Here is a 17,703-nt window from a genome sequence, read left to right as displayed (position 1 = left end):
TTACAAACATATATGTCTTTCATTGAAGCACAATTGCATCATTTCTTTTATTCAGTCACATAAAATAGTTTTTGTTATATACAGTTATTATCAGGACTTTAGGACTTTTAGTAACAGTTAATATTTAAATGGGATTCAAGCATTGTTTATTAATATTATAAAAACTTTTCAAAATGGAAACTTGAAATGAAAATTCTTTATAAATTAAAATATATTTTTAAAAAGTAGAAGTAGAAAATATTTCTTTAAAAATATTTTAGATTTAGTTGAGCAATAAAAAAAAATATTTGTAAAGAAATTAATTATAGGTATATTTTTATATGTGTCAGTGCAAGAAGTAACTGGAAGTCAAATTTTAATCTGAAAATATTCAGTTCTCAAATATTTTCAGACTATGCCCTGTAAAAACAAAATGGTTGTCAATAGTCTTTGTTCGGATTTATCAGAAAAGACGATGAGACTCTGTCACGACAGATCATGTCCAAGAAGAGGATTTTCTTAATGACTTGTGCAACTTAGTTTTGGGATTGCTGGAGGAATTCAAGCTGGTCACGGAATAGAAGTCCCTCTTCATAACGGGGCATTCTTCTTCGCAAAGATTACATTCAGACTTAGTAATTGGAACCAGTGGGATAAATCTTGTAGCTTGAGTTGTTCTCAGACGAGATCTTCTGGACTCAGCCCTAAAGCTGTTTAAATATCTTCCCCCGTATCCACTGGCATTGCTGTCGGATTTCATTTCAAAAGACATTGTGTCAACATCATACTGCGCCTCTTTAAGTTTCGTTCCTCTTGGAGACCTTAGACTGGAGTTAATTTTGCTTCCAAAATCTCTGACGCAGTGTAAGCAGGCGAAAGCGCCTGACCGAAATTGTGCGTTTAGCCAACAATATATAAAAGGGTTGTAGCACACTGAACTCATGGCAAACCAGTGGCAGCAGAAGAAAATTGTCGAGCCTCTGATACTAGCAGACGATCCTCGCAGTTCCCCGATTTGTTTAAACTCTTTGAGAATGTGGTACAGGTTGAGAGGAAGCCAGCAGATAGCAAACAAAATCACCACAATAATGAGCATTTTGATAGTCTGCAAAACAAAATTCCATTATGAGTTTACATTAAAGATGAAAATAATGTAAAATATATTTTGGTGGATAACTTCACAAATTTTAGATACTTTTGGTTCTAGATATAGTACAGCGTGTCCACGTCTAACCTGAACGACCTCTACTTTCGTAACCGTTAGGTCTAGATGAATACATCTAATTGCAAAAGTGGACAAAATGACATGCTGCAGCGTTCCGATATAACCAGCTTAAAGCAAAGAAAAGGTCAAAAATTGCGAAATCTAACATTATATACTCTACCTAGGTCCTTAAAATCATATATTTAGGAAAATCATCTGCATGAAAAAAAAATAATAATAACACAAGCGAAAAAATAAATAAATAAATAAAACGAAACGTTTTTGTAGTAGTGACATCATTGGGGCACATTGTGACACACAAAAAACATGTACAAATACGTTGTAATACGTACAAATTATGTAAGAAATGCAATTAAATGGATGTTTTAAGTCAAGAATGAAAAAAAAAAAAAAAAAAAAAATATTTACGTGTATAATGTTCTTAACATAAAAATTTACGTCTTCATGTTTTAACCACACTTTAAACGAAATGAAAAAAAAATATTTAAATTATTAACACTTGTGAACTCTTTTTTGGAGATACATTAAAAAACTGTGTTATTCAGGAAACATAAAACGGAGACTAACACTAATTTTTGGCCGTATCAATCTTTGACTCGGTACAATGTGTAGGCTCATATCCTACCCACAGATCTACCTATTTTTATAATCACTCATTATCATTGCTTGTTTCAACAACCAATGTGCTGTTAATGCAAATAAAATAAGGTTTTTCATTTTTGGTAAATTTGACATGAGACCAGTTTTTAACTGTCATGAACTGTACACTAGTCTTCTACGGGTCTAGACACTTTGTATTGATCCAAGCAAACTAGACATAACCAATTTTTATCATCTTCAGAGCTATCCGAATCTTTCCTTATTTTTTTCTTTTTTAATAACGTTGGCGTAATTTTTTGTGCACTTTTTGATGTTTCCGTTTTTATTCTTCAATTTGTTTCTTGCGTTCTCTTGCTTTTTGTTCTGCTCTAATTTTCTCTTTACGTGCGATTGCTAGAACGACAGGTTTTAAAACATTTACGAACTGAGTGCTTGCACTTTCGGTTTCCAGCATTAGGTGGCCGTCTTTTTTCTGTACAAAACGTATCGCAGTTACCATGCTAATGTCAACTGTCATAGACTGACCTAATTCAGTGAGATTTCTCATATCTGAAGACCGATCTGCATTCTTACTCTTATCAACTAAATGTATTGCTGAAGTGCTGTGTTTGGTAACAGCTTCATATTTATTATTTTCACTATCACTTTAGTCATCAAAGCTATCATCTTTGACGGATAACGGATCAGGGGAAGTAGTGACACAGCCACAGCGTGCCCCCTTGACTTTGTCACAACTAGCCTCGTGTTACGCCATTTTGAACTTTACTCAATACTTTCCGAAATATTATCATAATCAACAATTGAAATGCATAGAATAACAGCTCAAAACATAGACATTTAAATAATGTTAGAAAAGTTTTTACACCTGAGTACCCTAAATGGCAGATACAATTCCAAAGCAGGTCACAAATTTAGTTTTGCTGTAGAAAACACGATAAATAATTTTATCATGAAAATAGTCCAACGCTATACTTTAAACTTTCACAAGACATTGAGACCATCAACAAGCTCACTCACATGACACGACAAGTGTTGAAACCTATTGGCTAGAGTCAGGAGGCTCGATGGACTAACTTGCTCCTGGCACAACTAACCCGGTCTCTCCTATTTCAGTTCAGTATTTTAGACCATAATATATCTGTTTTTATTATCTACAAGCTGTACCCGACGCGCGTTGCTACGCCAACAAAAAAATACATCATTATACTGATTTTCATGACAATCGGTTGAACGGGGCAGAAGTTGCTACTCTGCAGTGCCACCTGGTGGCGAGTGGCTTCAATGAGCATATTATGCACCTTCTCCGTGGAAAAATACATATATATAGCAATTTTCATAATAATCGGTCCAGGTATCAAGTAAAGCCATGACTATACTCAAATTTTGTACTCACGCAGTTTGCAAGATCAATCAATCGCAAAAAATTTCAAATAGAAAAAGTTTTAAATCCCTCCGTTGCATGAAAAGCCATAAAACAATAAAGAAAGAATTTATTTGTTCAAACTCAAGAAAAATGGCAACAGCTAACTTCTTATCAATGAGATCTTTCACGCGAATTAATTTCTGCAGCCGATAATTTTATTCGTATTTATCCAATAGATTGTGACTTAAATTGGAATAAAAAAGGAACTATCGATCGGATTTTTTTCGAACTGGTCTATAAACATTCCCAGTACCAAAAATAACAAACGGTGAAAGTTTCAGCCAAATCTGCCGGGTAGTTTTTGAGTTCATGGATGACATACAGACAAACATTCATTTATATATATATTGATTGAAAATAAATGTAAATCCTATGCTTTGGTGCGTGAAAAAACACTATAAAACTTCGAACAGTTTGAAAAAGGCGTTTTAAACATGCGTTATATTCACATACCCGCTATACAACCTCTGAAAATATGTAAATAATCACGAGCGTTAAGCGGTATATATCCAGCACACAAAACCTAGCACCCGGTAAATAATATCAAGCATCCCGAACACAATACTCAGCATCTAACTCACAACATCTATAACATCCAGCCCCTCGCACTAGTCTAAAATTTTGACATCTTAAATTCAAATTATGTTTTTCGCACTTGTGATAACAATAGGAGCTATTTATAGAAACAAAAAACCCTACCAGTTGCTAGATGTCGAGTACTAGATTTTTTTTTTTTGAGCAATCACGATTGCTTATTGTTCTCACTTCAATCCTCCTTGGCGTTTGGTTCCTTTTTCAGCTAGGACCAGAGGCCTCTGCAGCACCACCGCCCATCGGTTTCTGGTCCTGAGCACTGTCTCCCGGAATCCGCTGCTCCTGGTCAGTGGTGTCTATGTCCTAGAAACACGCATGCTCATACATATGCACATTCTCACACATAGAAACTCACACACACCCTACGCGCATACACACAGGTCTACGCACACACCACACACACACAAGCATACACATGCCTTCATACACCAATATACACACGTAACCACCCAGGAGGAGGGGCTGGTTTGGGGGGACAGGAGCCGTTTCTAGAAACAATAACTCCTATGAGTAGGGTCGTGTCGCAACTCGCGATTGCGAGAAACATAATTTGAATTAAAAATTTCAGAATTCAAATTGATATTTTATTTTATTTATTTATTTATTTATTTTTTGTCTTACGATTTTCAATATTTTAATTTTGCATCTTATTCTGATGTTTTTTTGCAATTAGAAGCATGTATGCAGGACTAACGTTTGCGAAAATGAAGATTATTCAGTTTAAACGTTTTATTTAATTCTTAATAATTATAACAAAAGGGACTCATCAAATTTCTCAAATTATTTGAAGGTATTGGAATATTTATATACCGAACCATCCTTTACTTGTTAAGTTTCACATTTCATCCATATGAATTTAAATTAAGAAAGAGCATCATTTATTTAAGAATGTAACAGATGCCATAAAATGTCTACCAAAACGACTGTAACGCATCAATGTTACTTCGCTATTTTAGAAGTCTTTCTGACAAGATGGAGCCAGAAATATCCGAACAAAAGACAAGAACTAACACAATCTGAATAAATGATCGTCAGGCGCAAGAGTGAGCGTTCATTCCACTCTCCTTCTCTGACTTAGATATTGACATAATAATCTCCTGTAAGTTCAGTTAATGAATAAACTTAAGTCATTAAGACTCCCGTCTTTGTTTGAACTGTTTAATTTATTTGTCTTGTGACGACGGTGCCTCGTGGGCTTCTCTAATTTATTTAAATTAGCTTTAAAATCGTTATCCTGTTTTAGTCACGTGGTATCTCTGCGTCACAGCGCCTCTCGTGCTTACAAGCCTGTAGTGAGTAAACATGAGAGACGTATCAAAAGTACGACTTGCCTGTGGTGTCGTACTTTTAATGATCACCATGAAGTGTTTGTGAAGTAATCTTAATTCTGCGCAGTTATTGTTTATGAATAAATAAGATTTTTGTTAAATAAAATATTGGACAAAACAAGTTTAGACATACCGTTAAGTGGGGCTACTTGAACCTCCAGGGGCTATGAGAAAAAAAGTGTAAGCAATCCGTCCTGGTGCTATATAACTTAATGTATAGACTTAAAAACTTTTCCCCATGACAAGTAGCAGTACTAGGTAGAGGCTGGAGCATGAAACGAAGTTTCTGCTATTCCCACCATTTTCTGATTGAGGTTATGATTGCAAGTTGTCTAAACAGTTGTTTTTTGTGCCTGCAAACTTTCACATGTAAGTTCATGGAAACATCTGATATCATCAAAGTCAAGATAGTTTAATGTTTGCATTCTAGTTTTTAATAAAATAGCAGTGTTTTAAGGTCATAGATATATAATTAACACAGTAACTAATATAAGTAAGTAAAAGTGCACTGTTTGCCTTAAAATGGAGTTACTTGAACCCAGCGTTCAAACAGCCCAAACCACATTTCATCACTAAGTTATGTTAAGTAAGGTTTGTAATCTTTTAAAATAAAGAGTTTAGTTACTATTTATACCAGTACAGTTTTTCGCAGATCTGGGGATAAAAAGGGTCCGAAACTAAAAGAGAACCCCTTGAAGTAGGAAATAATGCGGATTATTTAGAGGAAAAATTACAATTGTGTCCAGATTCAACTAATTCCGGAGAAATGTCTTAGAGAGCGACATCAGCTCATTTTGACTTAAGTATATCAACTCTAAAATGGAAATTAAAAGATCGTTCACAAAACAAGCCTGGGCATCCTGTAGTATTTATAGTTTAGTAGCTAGGAAGAGCAGGTATTAAATAATATCAGAGAAAAAAAATTCCCCCAAGCCATTAAATTGAGGGGTTGTCAACCTTTCTAATGTTTAAATAATGAGCATTTCAATTGGTTTTAACTGTAGTTAGATTATGTTTCTATTTGAGAAATGATGTTTGCCTAAAAATATGTTTTTATGTACACGTTGATTTTACATTAATTTATATAAATAACTTGTAATTTATATAAATAGTTTGCTCACTAGAATGTACGTTTTGAGTTTATTTTTCAAAATCATTGGTCCTTCTTGACACCACCACCTGTTTTATAGCTTTTTATAATGAATTTGCTGAGTGGGACCTAGTAGCCCCAGCGCGGGGCTATTTGAATCCAATTTTTAAAAATAGAAAAAAAATAATAATAAAGAGCTGAAATTGTTATTATTAATGTTATTATGCTTTAGATGGTAGCAGAACGTCTGAAAAGTGATAAAAGCAAGGTCATCAGTTCATATTATGGGTTTAACATAGCATTCAGTGTAAAACTCGCAAAAAGTATGAAATTTCGGGTCCAAGTAGCCCCACTTTACGGTAAATCAGTGATTTCCAACCTATTTCAGTCCATCACCCACCTTTGGAGGGTAACCGACACCTATAGACACCCCTCCCTCCTCCTCTTTCTTTAAAAATGTAAGTTGGTGCTGGTGAAAATTGATACTATTAAAACTATAAATGCCTTGTTTAATTTTAAAAAAAGTATATAACAAAGCAAATTTATCTAACCACTCTTAAACTGAAAAAATAAAAGAGCCTTTTCCATGGTTTTTTTTCTTATTGCCATTTTACTTTTAAAGAGTTTGTATCTTAATGTTTCCCCTCAGTTTTTTGAAGTTAAGAAGGTGTTTAAAAAAAAAGGGAACATTTTAATTTTGATGTTAAAATGGTATGATGGAAATGTTTTCCATCCAATATCCCTATTATATGTATTTTAATTTCAATGTTAAAAATTGTACAATATAAATATTTTCTCTCCAAAATCCCATCCATATATGATAATAGTGACTCAAAAATAATTGTGAGGTTTCGAATGTATTATCTGTACCTCGGAGCCAGAAGGACGTAAGTCAAAAATTGCGATTTTCTGTTTATTAGTGCTTAAGATGTAGAAGCCTATCCCACACCGAGCCATGTAAACGTAATTCTTAAAAAAAAATCTTTTTCAATTTTTTACAAATGTTAAAAGAGTGCTTGTGCTATCCTTTGCATGGGCTAGAAAAAAGTTTTTCCTGTCTACTGTAAAATTATCATAATGTGACTTACTCTGGATTTGAGGTCGGATATTTCGAAGAGTAAAAATGGTACAGAAACGGAATGTTGTTAAAAATATTTAAATCATAGCCGGCTGGTGGCGTGATGGTAAAGCGCTGAAATTCTAGGCCTTGGATTTGGGTTCTGGCCTGCCTGAGGTGGCTAGTCAGTGGATTTTCAAGATCGTCAGCGGCCATTCCGTACCATTATGCGGCATGTAAAAGATTCCTTGAGTATTCGTTTGGGTATATTTCCCTCGGCAAAATGAAATTCCCTGTGCAATTTCGCATCAAAGAGAGCCTAGGTGCATCCATCTGGTGGAAACTGGCTTCTACCAAACCTTTCTTCAAAAACGTCTTGTGTCACGCTTTAGCGCCTTAATGGTGGCACATGAAAGACTGATGCCTTGTTGGGGAGCGCACTAGAGGTCTGGTTATGGTCAAAAGGCCTCTTACACAGATCCACTGGAAAAAAAAAATGCTTAAATCAATCTAAAGGTGTTCCATGTGCCCTCCTCCAGACTCATGTGAACGATATTATACCTATACTCAAACTCCTACCGCACATGTTGTAGCATTAACGCATTCAGAGACAATTGCTGCAGTGAACTAATTTTTCATTTCGTTAAGATTAGCAGGTAGAATGGAATAACCATAGTTTCTTTTACATATTCCAACAGGAAATAATAACGTGGTGTTAGGACTGGGGCCCTGAGGAGGGGGGGGGGGTTGAGAGAATGATTCTCAACAAGGTAAATCAGTGCTAACTTTAAGCGTCATTTGGAGTAACCGAATAAAAATGACAAGTGAGACACATAAAATAGCACGCAGTTGTCAATTCACCTAGCAGTTGTCAATTGAAAATTGACCACTCTCTCATTCATAAACTCCACCAGAGTGCTGTAGATCCCATATTGACAAATCAGCAATGCATTGATACCTCACCATTCGTTTTGAATATTCCTCGATTTGAAACATACTGAAAATGTCAAAAGTCCAGCAGTTGCGAATTGAAACTTTACATTTCTCTCTTTCATTCAAGCTCCATTAGAGAGGCTGTGGATCCCATATTCCCAAATCAGCAGCCTTATGAGATTTAACCACTCTTTTTGAATATCCCCGTAGTTTAAATTGAGTGAAAATGTCAGACATCTGGCAGTTGCTAATTAAAACTTTACAACTCTCATTCAAGTTCCGTTACAGACAAAAAAAAAAAAAAAAACAATAATATGAAACCTCTTTTTTTTTTTTTAAATTTCCCTGTCGTTTAAATTGACTAAAAATGTTACATGCAAGCCTTACTTTTTTCTTGGCCTTGGCTTGTGATACCACTTGAACTTCTGTAACAACACCCAGAACATCTCTGGACCACACTTTCGACACAATCATTGAGTAAAAAAAGCCGGTTGTTGACAAGGGCAGAAAGTATTGTGTTGTGAAAGTAATCAAAGTGATCCATTGGCTCATGTATGCTGGATATATGGTTCTGCAGCGGTATTGTACTTCATAAGTCAAAAAAGACTCAACTTTATTGAACATGGCGTGTGGAACAGCAAGAACTATTGATATTGCCCAGACGAAGGAAATAATTACCAGCGCCTGAAATTAAAAAAAGAATAATTGCATATTTATAGTACATTATCTAACCAGGGAACCACACCCATTGCCTTATAACGAAATTTGTTTTAAATAGGTTGCAACCGAAAATGCTTATAGAGACATTTTTTGATACAAAAATTATTTGCCTTTGTCTCCCCTTTATTGAGATATATGATCTAAAAGTCTGCTAAAGGTGTTCTATGTGCCCTACTCCAGACTCATGTGAACGATATTATACCTATACTCAAACTCCTACCGCATTAAATTTTAAAGGAAAATGGCCGAGTTTAAAGACTTGGCGAGAGATTGAAGGTACTACACGATTTCCTCGCTTGCATATTAAAGGAGATCAATCTGCAAAGTGTCTGAAAGATGTTTTTCATTACTCCCTAAAATTCGCTAAATTTGGCTAGTTTTTTAAAAATTTTGACTGATTTTAGGATCACATATATCGGCAGCGGGGACACAAGGGCAAATAATTTGCGCATTCAGAAGCACCATTATTTCTAAATTTAATGCCTATGTAAAACTTTAAGCGTAATAAAAAAATGTCTTATAAATTGCACCAAGACTTTTTGCACCAGACTTTTAAGACTTTTTGATCAACTCTTCTAAAGGGAAAGAAAGATTTTCGTTGTTACCCTGCATTCTACCTTAAATCCAGGATTTAAAAGTGCCATTAAAGATCTTATCAAAAATTCGGGAATTAAAAGTACCATTGAAGATCTAATCAAAAATTTATTACAATCTATGTATTTTGGGAACATAATTAATAGTGGTATCTTCTTCACTACTAAGAGGGTGTCTAAAAATAGAGAACATATTTGAAACTAAATGAAACTAACTTTAGAATCGGACGTTAAAAAAAAAAAAACTTTTAAAACATTGTAATTTACACAGATATTAGCTTAAATATTTTAATGATTAGAAAACTTGAAGGTAAACTGAAAATTTGACATTTTTTTTATACTTAAAAAGAGTTATGAAATGCAACGATACTTTATTTCCTTCCAATTACTTTTAGAAGAAAGAAAATGTGTATGTTACCGTTAAAGTATGAAATCCGTTATTTTATAGAATACCTAGTTACTGTCCAACCACGGATTGCATGGAATTTTCAAATGTCCAGATAAGACGAATCTATGTGAATAAGAGGGAAAAGTAAAAATTTGATGCGCATATTCCGCTTATTTGAATGAGATTCTGCTTCTGCAAAAGCTGACACCGGTAAAAAATAGTAGATTCGTCCATTTTCGGCTGTAAAACGGGTGTTTGTCTTTCCATACAATCCGTGGTCAGACAGTATTTCATGGAATAACTGATGGTGTCCGTTAAAGTGTGAAACTCTCTTGTATTTCATGGTTTAACTAGTTATTTCACATAATAACGGTTTGCGGCCCGTTAAGGTGTAAAATGATCTGTATCATATATCTTGCACGACAAATACATTTACCTTCCACTCCTACTGCATTTATGACCCATTCCAGGCCATAGGGAGAGAACTTGTTTAGCGTGTGAAAATGTTTTTGTTTTAAAAATAATATTCTTCGTAATTCCAAGTGTCATTATAGTAATTCTTGTTGTAACAAATGATTTTATGGTACATTTCCATAAATACCATTTATACGCTGCATAAATTAGATAAATTGTTTATTTTACACTTTAACTGTCTCTCATTCGTTAGTTTATAGAATACCTAGTTATTTCATAGAATAGCTACTTACTGTGTCAAATGAATAACATATTACGTACTTTAGCGGGCACCATCACTTATTTCATGGAATAACTAAGTATTCTATAAAATAACTGCATTATATACCTTAGCGGTAACATACACTCTGAATCGAAGGAACTAAAATATATGTTAGCGTTTTATAAACCACCCAAGGACAAAAAATTGCTGAAGTTGAAAACTGGAGTTTCAAACAAAATTCAGAAAGCGTTATACAGCATGCTTACGGGCAAACTTGCAATGAAAATAGTTCAAGCCATCCAATCAATGTCCCAGTACTTGTGTATTCAGACGTTGTTTACGTATCCAGAGTAATATATTACTGTCCATAAAAATTTTTACAAAATATACTGTGTGTCGAATCCTTTTTTCCTTGTTCGTTTCAAGAAAAAATCTCTGCGTTTTCTGCTTCTTAATATTATGCATAATAAACCACATATTTCATTAAACATTTGAGGTACAACTGATTAATGAAATCATTTCAAAATACTGAAAAAAATATTAAGTTAAAAATTTCCGTCCCGTAGCCGGAGATTAGTCAGAATTGCAAGCAAATACCGTAGTGCTTTGCTCGGTCCACTGCAAATTCCTAATACACGTTGGAAATACGTTTATAACACTTGAATTCAGAAAAATTGTTTTAGTTGCCTCCAATGGGTTCCAAGTGTGATCGTCAAAAAATATGTAGAGTGCAATGTTATCCGAATCTGTTTCGAATGTGTTCCGGTCAGGATATTTGTTAAAATTAAGCTTAGGAACACATTCAAGAACCAATTGAGGGATGATTTGAAAATTTATTAGAAACACCTTTGGGTACATATCCGAAAATATTGCTCTTTTCATACAGATATAATTTAAACAGCTTCCTTTAGCTACCAGTTAATAGGTTACTAACCTTATACCTAGAAAGTACTTGGTTAAGTAAACTTAGTTTAAGGTAGTACTCGGGTGAAGTTTGTCTATTGCCCGGCGTAGAGCCCTTGAAAAGGACAGGCTGACTTATCCGCAATTTTGGTTCCAAGACAGAATTGGATCCAACCTCGCTTCGCAAGTATTTATAAATACGTTATAATATTCGGTGATTGTTATGTCGTAAAACAATTGATGATAAGTTGAGTAAAATGTCACTTAAGGTAAATCTAGAAAGATAACTTAGTTCACAAACTCAACAAAAAACTATCGGGAAATGTTTACTAATGTAAACCTCATTTTCGCACTTTATTTGTTTTTAATTTGTCTTTATCTACAAATAATCAAACATCAATCAGGCAACACATCTAAAACTTGGATACCAGTTTTCTGCAATGAGACTTTTGTACAAATACTGTTTTTTCGCCTAACAATTTGGAACCAAAATGTCGGAGCATTAGCCCGGCGGAGCGTGCCAACTGTCTCGCGTGATTGTTGTAAAAGTAACAGCAGGAACTACCAGTGTAATCATAGGAGCATTACGTAAGCTGTAAAAGTCTACCAAAAAGTGAGCTACATAGTGTACCTTTGTAAGAAAGGACAAGTGTCGGTGCTCCAAGAATGTTCTTAAATACTTTTGAAAAAGTGTCAAAAAAAAAGTGTGTTGAACCGAACAAGTGTTCTCAGAAGTGTTTTGAAAGTTGTTCCAAAAGTGTGCTGTAATGTGTTCGAAAATAGGAGACAAGTGTTCGGGCTCAAAAAGTATTCAAAACGTGTTTAAAAAGTGTCAGAAGATTTGTAGTGCATTTGCTTGCAACTTTAAGGAGAGTTCAAGAAGAACTTACTTTTTAGAAATTGTCTCACCTGTGTCAACCTCAGTCTTGGTCTAAATGGCTTGCTGATGACTCTGTATCTATCCACGGCAATGCAAGTCATTGTGAAGGTAGAGACATAAACTGATGTAACTTGTACCAAAGGCAGGAGGGAGCACATAAAGCTTCCAAATGGCCAATTATCAAGCAGTATTCGTGCAACGTTGAACGGAATATTGAGAACTGTCATAAGCAAATCAGAAACTGCCAAATTAGCAATGAATACATATGTTGCTCTTCGCATGCTGGCATATTGTATAACGATGCTGCAAACCAAAAGATTTCCAAACAGGCTTATAACAATGATAATACCATAGCAAACAACAATGAGAATTTCTCTAAATGTGAAATTTGATGTAGTTCTCAAGGAACCGAAATCTAAATCGTTAATGTTAAAGTCTAATGTGTTGTTTAGTGTTAGAAATAGTTTTTCCATTTTATTTCATGAGCAAGCAGATCGGTTTCTTTCTCTTGTATGCATAAAGTATTAATAAATGGGTTTGCAAAGAAAAACAGTTTCAGTGAACAAAAAGAAAACAACTCCAAGTGAAAGGGAACATTCGCAATTATTTTGTAAACAAATGTTTCTTCTTTTGAGTAATGAATGCACTTTACGAAGTTTTTCGGCATGAAAAAATTAAAAGGGAAGCAGAAAGGTTTTTGTGGTATGTATGTAGAAAAGAGGAACAGTGTACTCAAAACTCTAGGATTTCCATAAATCGAAAATGTAAAGGTTTTGCTTAAAACACCATAAGTTCAAAATCACCCAATGATACTTACATGTTACAATTTAATGCATATTTTCTGTTACATTTTTCTTTAAGTGATAGTACTTGTTTTTTTTTTTCTTTTTTTTTCAAAATACTTCAAACATTTTGTTCCTATTTGAGTTGTCTAATAAATTGTACAAAATGATAGAAACTGCTGTTTGATGAATGGTTTCGAACGCTCTAATGTTAACTTTTTGGATATCAAAGTAACTAAATATGATGCATTAAAATGTTGAGCCGATGAGTATGCTTCGTAAAAAAAATCATTATAGCTCACGAGTGATTTAAAATCTTACATTTTCTGTAGGCGATAAAAATGTAGTTATTTAGATAACAATCAAAATTCGTGAAGAAAACATAATGTAATTAAAAGACAAATTAACTATAACTCCAAAACAAAATCCTATTGGTAAGTGGGAATTTACTGAGGGTGTATAATAGTTTAATTTTAATTATCAAATTAGTTAATAGAAAATAAATTAGTGGAAAGAAACTCAACGTTTTATTCCAGCGTTATTGATCACGTTTTTGAGAAGCTCAAAAATTTTTTTTATATAGTTATACTTAATATTACATTACAAATAAAGATATTATCTATAATTTAAGAAGAAAGTGAACTGAGTAGGTGTTCTTACATTTGAGAAAGTAGGTTTTTGAAAACAGAGGGTTAATATATATATTTCATTATACCTGCGTCAAATTGGGAAATAAGTACTAAATCGAAATATGAGTCTTGAGAGGAAACTTTTACCGTATGGAGTAGTAAACGATTTGTTTAGGTATAAAAATGAAACGAATGAAAGTTTGAAAAACAGATAAAACCTCTATGAGAAAAACCAGAATTAGGAAAATTTTACGAAATATTCATAAGACGAAGCACCATAATCAACTTAACACATTATTACAAGAGAATATCTCCTAATTTGCTGCATGGCATGAGTTTATCAAGCAGCGTAGTAAATTAAAAATTAAAATTTTCGGAATGTATAACTTCGTGTAACCAATAAAAACTAGATCTGTTCAAATCAATCTAAGCATATTAATTTGAAACGAATGGCTTCGTGTCATATATAAAGACATGTTCTGATTAAATCATGCCTTTAAAAAGCTTATCTATTCAGAAGAGATACTACAAATGCTTCCAAAAAAAGTTTCGGATTAAGACGGCAAATTTTTTAAACAATCTGGAAGTGAAGAATGTAGCAAAAGAATTACGGAATGTGACAATTATTAGGAGAAGGAAATTTGTGGGGTTTTTTATGTGTTAAAGAGGTTTTCTTGGAAGTTGTCACTGCTCATTCACTTTTCTGAAACCAATTTTTTATTCCTTGCTCGATGCCAGTAAAAATAGGACCGCTTCCCTGGAAAAGAAAGAAAATATTTTAAAACATTGTCAGAATAGTACATACGAAATTATATTTTAACTATACATATCCATGGGTAGATTTATAAGGCCACAATGGGGGAGGAGCATTGCTTCCTAATCGGTTTGTGATATATTTTTTTAAACATTAATATTCGTTAATGTAACGATAGAATTAAAAAAACGTGCTAACCGTAGATTTTTTTATCGGAATTCCTTATCTGACAAAGTCTCTCTTATGTGATAAAAAGCAAAATTATTTTTTTAGACTATGACGTACACATTAGGCAAAATGATGATAAATGTTTTCTGTGTTTATGTCAAATTAGTAATAGGGCACAAATAAAAAGATATTACGGTTGATGTGGAAGAAATTTGTCTTGCATTATCTAAAAACTTATTTTAGGAAAATATTTTTTGGCAGAATAGTAAATATTTTTTGAAGAGAATATCATAGCCAACGTTACATCCAGCATAAAGTTATATCCAGCATAATTTATTAATTTTTTACTGTTAAAATTATTATTTTATTCCTATAATTATTTGTTTATTCATTACTAGCTGTGCACAGTCTGTCTCGAAAATACATGTTATGTCAAGTGACGCGTTTTCAACAATCAGACTTGAACAGAAAAAAAAAAAAAAGTCTACAAAATTTACCGACAGAATCATAATCAGAATCCCTAAAAATCTCCTTTAAAATTTGGACTTTAGCTCCTATTAATTCGTACTCGAACGAGAAAATTTCATACTTAAAAACACTCTCCTAAAAATCTTCAATACCCGAATTAATAAAGAGAACTACAGATAATAGGATGAATGAAATGATGGCAAGAGTCCCAAAACAGCATCAACACACCCTATAAATCCACATTAGGATTAGCAAAACTGTCCTCAAGCATAACCAGTGCAATCTCGACATTAGTCCTCCAAAAATCCTTGCTTCAGTGAGAAGAGCAGTCTTTAAAAATCTCCTTTAAAATTTCTACATTCTTTCTACATCACAGTAAAGACAACAATCCCCAGAAATTCTCATTAAACTGAGGACAATTGTTTCCTAAACTCCCTATTAAAAAAAACGAAAAACACTCCCTAAAATACCCTGTTATAATATTAAATGAGTATTAATAAGAAGATATTTCAATTGATGTGGTAGAAACTTTTCTTGCATTTACTTAAAGGTTTCCAGATAATCAAAATCTTCCTTATTTTCATCGCTTTATTTCTAGTACGAGGGCTGTTTTTTTTTATCAACTTCCGATGTAGTATAAAAATAAAACTAGTGAGAGTAATTAAATAAATTTATTATCAAAAGTTAGGTACATTATTAATTACTTTTCAACAATGGGTTTTCACGGCTTTTCTTGTAGCCTAACTTGCCAGTTATGATAGTGTATAATGCTGACCTTGAAATCTCAAGAAACTGATCGGATAGGTCCGTAATCGTAAACCTCCGATTGCTTCTTACAGTTTGGTCAACTCGAGCAACGAAGTCTTCGTTTGCGACTGACTTTCGTCCTTGGCCCCCTTCATGCCTTCATCATGTATGTCACGTCGTCCAACTTTAAATTTCCTACACCAATCACGCTCTGCACTGTCACTCATAAAGCTTTCACCGTATACTCGTTTCATTCTACGGTGAATTTCTGCTGCGGATAACCCTTCAGCTTGCAAATAAGCGACTTGTCGGGAGATTCTATCATGGTAGACATGTTTATGTGTCGCTAGATAAACTGATAATGGCGTTGGACGCCCGAAAACGAGTGAGGTTGTAGTGGGAGACGTGCGCAGTCGACTGCCTCGCATTGCTGGCCAATGTCGCTCGCCCTGCCGTCTAGAGGCACGATCGGAAGTTGAAAAAAAAAAACAACCCTCGTATTTCATGTCAGTAAACTATGCCTGTTGATGTTTTTAAAACGAACATTTCTAATGCTTAAATACAGTGCTTCAACGTATAAATACCACATCGGAGGAAAACTAAGAGGGAAAAAACTACACAGCACAAGATGTTCACAATTTCTTTCGTTCGAAGTTAAATACTTTTTAAGACCCTTGAAAACTTTAAACAATGAAATACATCGTGCATTTCCTAGGAAAAAACATATTTTATTTTTTAATCCTCACCGTTATTTATTCCGAAAACAAAGTTGAACTCGTTCTTTTGCAAGATCGTAAAAACGATTTTTAAGTATCCAGTTTCGATAACGTGACTTTGGCAATTTGCCTGCAAATGCCAAGTAAACGGAAAATTTTCGCTTCGCTTTTCGCTAACAACTTTATTTATAAATATTTCCAAAAGTTCTACAATTTTTCTTCTGCTATAGAAATTTCATTTTTAACCTTAAATATTTTTAGGTAAAGATCTTCAATATTCGTGTCTAAATGTTTTCTAAATATTTGTCAAACTTACATATAACGCATTAAAGTGGCTAAAGGAAACTATTCGTTTATGCTAATTTCGTACGTTCTACGTCACAACAGCAACACAATTTAAACTTTCACTTGCGGCAACCAATTGATTGTCTATGTATACGTGAAAAATTTTATTTTTTGTGAAAACGAAATTAAAAAGAAAGCAAACACAAAGTTGTATGTGCTTAGGTCACGCACTTAAGTCGCCCGCACCCCCTCCTTAATTGCGCATCATGTCCTGACAAAGTCACAATGACGTCACTGTGACTCACAACTGTCACAAGTTACTAAATGACGGCATTGTGAAGTTTTGCAGGAGGCAAAGGTCTCACAAGAGTGGTTTTAAACGTTGTTGCAACCATTTAAAAACGTTTATGAAACGTCTAAACGTTACATGTGCTATTTGGGTTCACTGCAAATTCATTGCGATAATTAATTTGTTGTCAGTCGCTTTGTGATGTTTAGAAGATAGCATTGCGACGACATTTTGTAGCATCGAGGTAGAGCATCAAGAACTTAGGTAACTGTGTGGGAAAGTTATTACGGTTAACGCCAATTTTAGCAAGATTACAGCAAATTCAGCACATAAATACAAGATGACCATTAATAAATGACCCTACTTTAAAGTTGCCTGGTGACGAAACTGTTGCTCAAAAATTAATGAAATTTTGTGCGGAAGACAAAAGGAGGGGATTTTTTTGAAGGAATAAAGTGAAATAGTTCAACATTTCA

General features: G+C 33.9%; 1 protein-coding gene across 1 annotated transcript; it reads right to left on the bottom strand.

Moving 5' to 3' along the window:
- Positions 1–475: 475 nt before the first annotated feature.
- LOC129228530 (G-protein coupled receptor 83-like) lies at positions 476–12,862 on the bottom strand. Its single transcript, XM_054863210.1, has 3 exons — positions 12,419–12,862; positions 8,617–8,913; positions 476–1,084 (listed from the first exon to the last, which is right to left on the bottom strand). Exons 1-3 carry the CDS (start codon positions 12,860–12,862, stop codon positions 476–478), a joined length of 1,350 nt encoding a protein of 449 aa, XP_054719185.1.
- Positions 12,863–17,703: the final 4,841 nt, after the last annotated feature.

Source organism: Uloborus diversus, chromosome 8 (genome assembly GCF_026930045.1).
Source record: "Uloborus diversus isolate 005 chromosome 8, Udiv.v.3.1, whole genome shotgun sequence".
Classification (NCBI taxonomy): Eukaryota; Metazoa; Arthropoda; class Arachnida; order Araneae; family Uloboridae; genus Uloborus; species Uloborus diversus.
This window is presented reverse-complemented; position numbering and strand designations above follow the sequence as displayed.

Coding starts and splice junctions, on each gene's coding strand:
- LOC129228530 (XM_054863210.1), bottom strand. CDS start 12,862: ATGGAAAAACTATTTCTAACACTAAACAACACATTAGACTTTAACATT. Junction 8,914..12,418: donor CAAGACTGAGGTTGACACAG/GTGAGACAATTT, acceptor TTTTAATTTCAG/GCGCTGGTAATTATTTCCTT. Junction 1,085..8,616: donor AAGCCAAGGCCAAGAAAAAA/GTAAGGCTTGCA, acceptor TTTGTTTTGCAG/ACTATCAAAATGCTCATTAT.